The 8,172-nt window shown below is 43.7% G+C and overlaps 1 protein-coding gene and 1 pseudogene across 1 annotated transcript; both read right to left on the reverse strand.

Annotated features, from left to right (window-relative positions):
* Positions 1–578: 578 nt before the first annotated feature.
* Positions 579–4,488, reverse strand: LOC125518280 (uncharacterized; annotated as a pseudogene).
* Positions 4,489–4,584: 96 nt separating this feature from the next.
* On the reverse strand, positions 4,585–7,674 carry LOC125520112 (SPFH/Band 7/PHB domain-containing membrane-associated protein family). The gene is made up of 5 exons (XM_048684934.2): positions 7,320–7,674; positions 6,299–6,419; positions 6,123–6,214; positions 5,421–5,517; positions 4,585–5,168 (listed from the first exon to the last, which is right to left on the reverse strand). The coding sequence occupies exons 1-5, from the start codon at positions 7,512–7,514 to the stop codon at positions 4,807–4,809; spliced, it is 867 nt and encodes a 288-aa protein (XP_048540891.1). The 5' UTR covers positions 7,515–7,674; the 3' UTR covers positions 4,585–4,806.
* Positions 7,675–8,172: the final 498 nt, after the last annotated feature.

The raw sequence follows: 8,172 nt of genomic DNA on the forward strand, positions 1-8,172 counted from the left end.
TCCCTCTGTGATACTATTTGGCTTTAGTATATCTCAGGACAAACTTGTCAAAAGTTCTATGCTTCATAACTAAAACATAATCTTCTTTTTGTTATTTTATTGGCATCATGATGTGTGCCCGTATGCTCCCTGTCGCATCAAAAAAAATTCAACACCTGGTGCAACGTACGGGCATATACCTAGTATTCTTAAAATGTAAATTAGAGCCTGGATGAAAGTAAGCCACTTGGAATCAGCAGCTGAGCATTTGTATGACCGGGATGGCATGGATTCCAGATACCACATCATCAACTGCTATGGAAAATCCCATCTCCTTTTTATTTCATTCATATAGTTTGATCATCGATGATGATCAACGGTGACATACATACGGGCTCAATATCAGATATTTGCTTTCAACTAGAAGCCTAACAGAATCATCAAATTCTCACAACCGTATCCTGTGAAACTATCAACTTTTGCAAAAAAAAAAAACAAAAAAACATAGACACAAATACAAGATGTAGAACAACAGCGCAATTTTTCCTACAAAACTGTTACTTTCTGTATCTTCCAACTGCTCCTGAAATTATTTACATCTAGTCGAGTTGCTTTGTCCAGTCGACTGGCCCCCAGTCCTTCACGAAGCCGGCGACGGCTCGCTTCTGGTCATCCATGGGCACACGCCTTGGACATCGGTCCATGCCCTGCGCTGGCAAGAGGAGCACCCCTCTGATAACATCCAGTCCAAAACCAGTGCTGAATTTGCTCTCATCGTCTATCACGTGGACAAACCCACGGTCCAGCCCAAACTCCACATGGAAGTAGGCGAAGTTCTCCGGAATGACTTGCCGTAGGTCACCGCTCGTCGGGATGAGCTTCTTCGCCTCATGCTGGGACCATTCTTCTTCGGCTTCATCGATCGCCTGAAGAAAACAGAACGGCTTTCATTAGAACCTCAAGCACAGGAGACAGGACAACGAATGGCTCTGGTCATGCAGACAGCAGTACACACTAACCTACCTTTTTGAGGTACATGGGCGCTTTGTGTGAAACTTCGCAGGGGACAGGGATGCATTCGATCATGCAATGCCTCCGTTGCTTGGCCAAGCCTACTGAGGGGGGGGGCAGGAGGGGCGACCGCCCCGGGCCCCCACGATCAAGGGGCCCCTTCCCAGGTACGTACGTATAGCCTGTAGCGTACGCACACAGTGCAGCCAAGCGCACGTTTTTTTTTGGAGAAAATGCAGCCGAGCGCACGTAGTGCTTTCATTCCTCTCCGATCGCTGAATGCCCAAGGTAGTTGGGCCTGTACTGGATCGCTCCACCTAGCCCAAGAAGTAATAGCTACGTTGATTTATCTGGAGCGTCTAATCCCCTTAAATAAAGCTGGACCGTCGGTCAGGATCGGGGGCTAGGAGCCAGGGCACATTCCACTAGCGCGCGCTGCCCTTTTTGCCTAGCTATGAGATCGCCACAGTTAACCTAACGCTTGCTCGAGAAGGAGACCCAAAGATACATGGCTGAGCGTCGGAGCCGGCGGCGCACGGCGTGTAGTTTGTGGATCTGAGCGTTGTCTGTCAGGTCAATGTCTTCCGCTGTACGTATCACTGACCGATATGCTTCTACAGTTTGGGAACAAGGATTTTAGGGTGTAGATCTCAAATAGATTAAGAACAGGATGATGTTCTGGATGCAAATCGTGACGAGTAGTTTTGGGTTGAATTATAGGATGGCACAATAAATTTGCACAACTAGTAGGAGTAACTTTGCACGGTTGCAGATTTGATTTCTAATCTATGAAGAATATTTTGCATATCATTTTTATTTATTTGCTCCTCTAATCTTAATTTCTTGGACACTGCTATTTATAGAATAATAATCTTACCATTAAGCAGTCCAAGAACAACTATGCTTTTTGATCAAATTTCTTTTAGCACTATTCATGGAGTCATTGTCTTCGAACCTTCTATACCTGAAACCATATAACTATGCTCCATCGTTCTAGTAACCTTGATAATTAACATGCCTTCGTATTTCCAAAGATGTCTTTTGATAACGACATTCATATATTTTCTATATATATAGGGATACTTATAAGATCACAATAACACAAATATCAAGTATTCACCAAAAATATTTTTTATATATACATGTATTGATTTATTATTAAGGGCCCCAAAATTTAGTTTCGCCCCGGGCTCCTAAAATCTCAGGACCGGCCCTGAGCCTACAACGGTCTCCAGGAAGACCACGTCCTTGTCCTGCTGCGCGAACATCTTCAGGAGACACTTTTTGAAGTTGCGAATCTCCTCCCAAACCCCGCTGTCAGTTGCTCTAGTTGCAGCTCGTGCTGCAACCACAAAAATCAAAGAATCAGTAAAAATGATTGGAATTCAGATCAGCTGTGACTCGGTTCTCATTGAAGCATGGCGCGAAATACCTGCAACGGAAGAATAAGACAGTGCCCTGGAACAACAGGCTCAAACTGAGGCAGCATCAGGTAAGTGAAGTTTCCTACAGCAACAACCAAATGCTTTGGCCTGGATGGGTTCTCGAAACAGTACAAACAGCGCTCTTTCTGGGTTAAGATGTGCCTATGGGTGCTCTTCTCCTCCTCACCTGTATCTTTACTCTTCCTTCTGGGAGCATCACCCAAATCATCATACTCATCCTCGACGCATCTAGACTTCTAGACACGTTGTAATGTTTGTTCCGAACAATCATATTTGCAGCATGCAGGTCAGCATCTTCTTCCCCTTTCCTCTGCTCAGCTGCAATATGTTTTATCGTATGCGTGCAGTTAGAAAAAAGTAGCCAATAGGATGTTAAGCAAACAGATAAACTATAGGAGCATATATAGTAATAAAGCAATGAGATATAACAATATCTGCACATAGCAGTACATGAGCCGTCTTCAAATTTAACATCTGTTGTGTACTACTGTACTTATTTCAAAATGACAAAACTAAGGGTATGTCAGGTGCCTTGTATACATGGGCTCGCTTCACTTCAGTGGCAACTGCCAAGTACGACCGGCACTGGTTTAAACAAATACACAAAGCAACGGAACTTAGATGCTATAAGAATTTTGACCAGCAAAGAGACTGAATTTGTTTCAACCGCACCGCAGGGGATACAAACAGGAGAAAGCCTCACTTAACATGCATACCGGAAAATCATATTAACTAATAATAGGTAAAGCAAATGAACTCTGGCGTAACATAGACTAACCTGATTGAGGTCCTTCCCTTCTCATGCCTAGGCTCATCAGCAGAAGTGTCTTGGTCCCCCAGCACAGCCTCCATTCCTCTCTGATATGCTCTCTGAAAATGAACAAACATCAGTTAAGAGGTCATGTGATCTTGCTCTTGCATAAAGAAGAAGAAATCCTGTCAACAGTCAACACACAGCAACAGCAGCTGCAGCACTTACCGAAAGCTGGCCAGCTTCTTCATGCTTGCCTTTCATTCGAAGGCGGAGAACCTCCGCAGCTAACTGGTTCTCATTCAGCTTCCAAGCGCGAACCGAATGTGACACCTATTTGACGGGACTTATCAGTCGGCGAATCCCTATTTGACGCCCGCAGGCGACCTCATAATTAACTGGGTAGGCCCAGTAACAGGTTTGGTACTGCTTTGTTCGTTGCGTGTTTTTTTCTGTTTGCAGTTTTTTTGTTCTGGTTTTGTTTAGGTACTCCCCATCCGTTTTTGTCAAGATACTCCCCCAGCTGGTATTATGAGGATTCTAGAAGGTTCCATGAATGGGTTTTTTCAGTTTCTTGTCTTCACTTTTTTTTGCTCGTTTTTCTTTTCTTTATCTTTTTTGTTTGCTTTTTCTTTTCATTTATAAATCTACTATTTTCTATACATAATTTTTTTTCAAAATAAGGTAAACTATTTTTAATGTATTCTGAACATTTCTTTAATATATGATGAACATTTTCTAAAATATATGCAAAACATTTTTTTATATATACGGTTAACATTTTGTAAACACAAACTGAACATTTCTTTATATATATGGTGAACGCTTCTTAAATACATGTTGAACATTTTTTAAATATAATGTGAATATTTGTTTAGACATAAAGTGAACATTTTCAAAACATATGTTTTTTCTGAAGTCTTTTTTATACATCAAATTTATTCTAATAGTATATTTTTTATAAATATATTTTCCAGATATTTTTTATTTAGTTAATATATATTTTTGCACAAAAATTAGAACAACGTAAATGGGCCACAACACTTCCAGTCCATTTAGGTCGACGTGGGAGTGTCCTGTTCCCTCATCTATCTGACGCCTGATATAGAACAACTACCATTTGTCATGCACAGTGGAGTCCGCACCGCTCCTGGCAGCTACTCCCTCCGTTCCAAATTACTCGTCGCAGAAATGAATGTATCTAGAACTAAAATACATCTAGATACATCCATTTCCACGATGAGTATTCCGGAACGGAGGAAGTACAACTCTTGACCCAGGAGCGGCGAGTCGCCATGCCATGGCCCCAAAGCGTTGGCGAAATTAGTGCAAAGCTAGAACTTCAAATAAATTGGAGCGGAATAGTTCCCATCACATCTCAAACAAGTAAACCCAATGTAAAATCTAACACAAAATGTTTCCCATTTTATGATTATATAATACCAGAATTCGACAATCTTCATGCACAACCAAGTCCCTGCGCCTGTATTATTACACACTAAAAACAAATAAATAAGTAGTCTACTATAATTCTAACAATATATATAAACAGATCGACTCTCCCCGCCTCACGCAGAAAACCCATCCAACCAAACCATACACGTGGCAGACAGCCACGGCCTACAGGCCGCTGCTCGACGCCTCCATCATGCCGGTGCGGATCTGGTCGCCGATGTCCTTGACGTGGCCCGGGCCATGGGGGATGAACACTGTGGTGGTCTTCGAGTTGTCCCCGAGCTCCTTGATGGTGTCGAAGTACTGGGTGACCATGATCAGGTCCATCACCTCCTTGGCGCTCGTGCCCGACACCGAATGCGAGAAGTTGAGGATGTTCTCCCGCAGGCCGTCCGTGATAGCCTGCCGCTGCTTGGCGATGCCGACACCTGACAGGTACTTAGCCTCGGCCTCCCCTTCCGCCTTCTTCACCAGATGGATCTTCTCCGCTTCTCCTTTGTAGACACTCGCAAGCTGGAGCCGTTGGGCTGTGACAAGGGTTGACAGGCTAAAGTGAGCACACATGCATATAAACAGAACTGCTTAGAGCCTAAACAAGTGTACTCTATTAGAGAACAACCATATGAAGCATGAGAAGAGAAGACAGCAATTTAAGAGTTGGGTAAGAACTGAGATAAGTTTTGAAGACAATCCAGCATGTAATAAACATTTCCCAGGCTGTACAACCTGAAAACAGGACTCTGGATACACATACACTACTGCTCAAAACAGCATTATACCTGCATTTATGTCGTTCATTGCTCTGCGGACAGCAGCATCAGGGATGATGTCAACCATGAGAATGTGCTCAATGCTGTAACCATAATCTGACATCACCTGGACAAACAGAGGTAGGATTCATCAAGTTAACAAGTTTCCATGCAAGACAGAAAAAAGCAGTACTCAGCAGAGCCATCCAAGAAGATGATGTACATAACACAGGATCACTTTCTCAAGAGATGGTGTAATAAGAAGAAACAACAAAGCATAGTGGATACTGCAGAGGGAAACAGTTCTTTTAGGGGACAAACAGGCATTACCCACCAGCAATAACAATAAGGGTAAACAGCAGATAGCATTGTACAAATCAGACAAGAATATGGTTATCTCAGAAATTAAAACCAATCATCCAAGGAAGAAACAAATATGCTGCTTATAATTTGATAACCATGTACTTGTCTGAGCAGTGACATAAGTTGAACTGAACTATTTTAGTGGTATTAAGTGAACCATAAATCCAATTTTCACAAAAATGTAGTAACATCTGTGGGCATCAGAATAGCATGTTTGACCAAAATCCAGTGTAATGGTACACATTGGGGCAAAGAAAACTGAATAAAATAAATTGCTGACCAATCCAGCAGAATGATTTAAATACATGAAACAATGTGCCATGGCAGTATGTAATACATGTAACAAGAAAAATAGGTTAATGGAGTTACCTTTTCAAGCTCCTCAAGTACAGCCTTTGCAACATCATTCTTTTGCTCAAAAAGACTGTCCAGCTCCATTCTTGGAACTATGGCTCGAACCACTATTTTCCAGGAAAAGAACACCAGCCACCAGCTTAGGCTTTGAAGAAACAGTATAAACGGCACAGCAAGATATTAATATTTACCATCAAAGACGTAGGACTGAATTTGCTGTTGGGGATTCTGCAACTCATAGAATGCATCATCTGCATTCTCCTTAACAACCCGGTATTGAATTGTACAGATCAGCTGAACAAACACATTATCCTGCAGGGGAAAAAGAGATAATCGATTGTTTCAGCAAGCACAGAATCAAGCAAAGCCATCGATGTTATGACAATGGCCCTTCAATGACACATATTTCCCTTTGATTTTTAACTACCATAGCTTATCCATCATATGGTCAGAAACTCTGAATGTGTGAACGATTGGGTTATTATGGCCAAGTTTCCAAACATCTGCCATCAGAAGAAAAAATAGATAAAAAGGAAGGTTTGCTCCAGCTATAAACCCAATTGAATTGCAGATAACCCAACGTTGTGCAAGCAATGTTCTCCCACTGTCACACATAATTTCTCAGCCAATATTAACATCATCCCAAGACGTAACACTACTCTATTTTTTCACATTCAGAGATACTTGAGCGGCCATAGCTAGCATCCCTGCGTGCTGCAATCGCATTGTAACACGACAATGATTTGAACTACCAAGCACCTCCCAAAGGACAACCCAGAACTGGTCTGGAACGGCAAAACAAATTTCCCCACTAGATTACATGGGGACTGCAACAACCCGCAACCACATATGCATTATTATGTGTCTACTGAAGTAGAAACTAGTACCATGACATTATTGATAGGGTCGCTCTACCGGACCAGACACATAATTTCTCTGCCAATACTACCGGGATGCCTTGGCCAGGGGTGTTTCAACTCATGGCAACAACCTTCCCAACGCTGCAGAGAGTTGGGTAACCAGGACCAATTAATTCCTAGTAGCATCCCAGCAGAAGCAATCGCGTCTGCCTCTCTTCCAGCGGTCAGTAGTAATCGCGAATCTAGCGCCGGCGAGTGACAACGGCGATCGATCTAGGAAGACTACCATCAATCCAGGGGGAACAGAGCAGAGCAGAGCAATCGTGACGTGGCAGGGAGGAAGGAGGCGAACCTTGGTCTTGGTCTCGACCTTTACGTCGAGCGACTGGACGCGGGTGGAGAGGGTCCCGGCGACGAGCTCGCCGGCGAAGGGGTTGAAGAAGTGGAGGCCCGGCTCGGCGAGGCGGAGGAAGCGGCCCCACTTCTCCACCACTGCCACGTTGGCCTGCTCCACGCACCCGCAGAAGAGGAAGAAGGCGCTCACCATCTCCGCTGCTTCCCTTCTCCCGTCGGCCGGCCGGCGGATCGGTCGATGGATTCCGGCGACGGATTCGGCGTGCGGCGCGGGGGGTTTCCGTTCCGATTGCGGTGCGCGGCGCTTACTTTTCTCCCCTTCCGACCCGCTTTCCCCTTTTCTGATTTGTTTTATGTACAGGTGCGGCACGGAAGGAAGCCGCGTAGGCGTACCTGGGAGGGGAGGCGTCCTGGCCGTGCGAGCAGCGTCCACGTGGCGCTGGGGAGAAAAGTGTGCTGTGCTACTTCCGGAAAGAGAAGATATTTGGAGATACTACTCGATGAAATATCTGGTGGAAAGGGAGTCATGGTAAAAGCTCCGTAGAAATTAAACAACGGTGAAAAAAAGTAGAGTATTCACTTATGTTATTCTTTTGCAGTAAAACTTTTCAACAATGTCAAGTACCGCTAAAAATTGGGAATAATATGTTGCTTAGAGGGAAAGGCAAATGACGATGGAACATTCTTCCTTTGTTTTTAAGGGAATGAATCTGTCCTTGCTTATCGATGACGAAAGACTGTATATAATGTGAGTGGGTGCGATATATAGACGCAACACGATCCTTACTACTCCCTCCGGGTTTTTTATAAGACATTTCGGACAGCTGAGATTGAACTGTTTTGGGCACTAT

The sequence above is a fragment of the Triticum urartu genome, chromosome 7A (genome assembly GCF_056163025.1).
Source record: "Triticum urartu cultivar PI428250 chromosome 7A, HENAU_Tu73, whole genome shotgun sequence".
Classification (NCBI taxonomy): domain Eukaryota; kingdom Viridiplantae; phylum Streptophyta; class Magnoliopsida; order Poales; family Poaceae; genus Triticum; species Triticum urartu.

What these genes read in the sequence shown, in the direction of transcription:
- LOC125520112 (XM_048684934.2), bottom strand. Translation starts at nt 7,514, where the DNA reads ATGGTGAGCGCCTTCTTCCTCTTCTGCGGGTGCGTGGAGCAGGCCAAC. An exon ending in AGGTCGAGACCAAGACCAAG is followed by an intron (nt 6,420 to 7,319) that starts GTTCGCCTCCTT and finishes TTTCCCCTGCAG; the next exon opens with GATAATGTGTTTGTTCAGCT. An exon ending in AATGAACGACATAAATGCAG is followed by an intron (nt 5,169 to 5,420) that starts GTATAATGCTGT and finishes CCCTTGTCACAG; the next exon opens with CCCAACGGCTCCAGCTTGCG.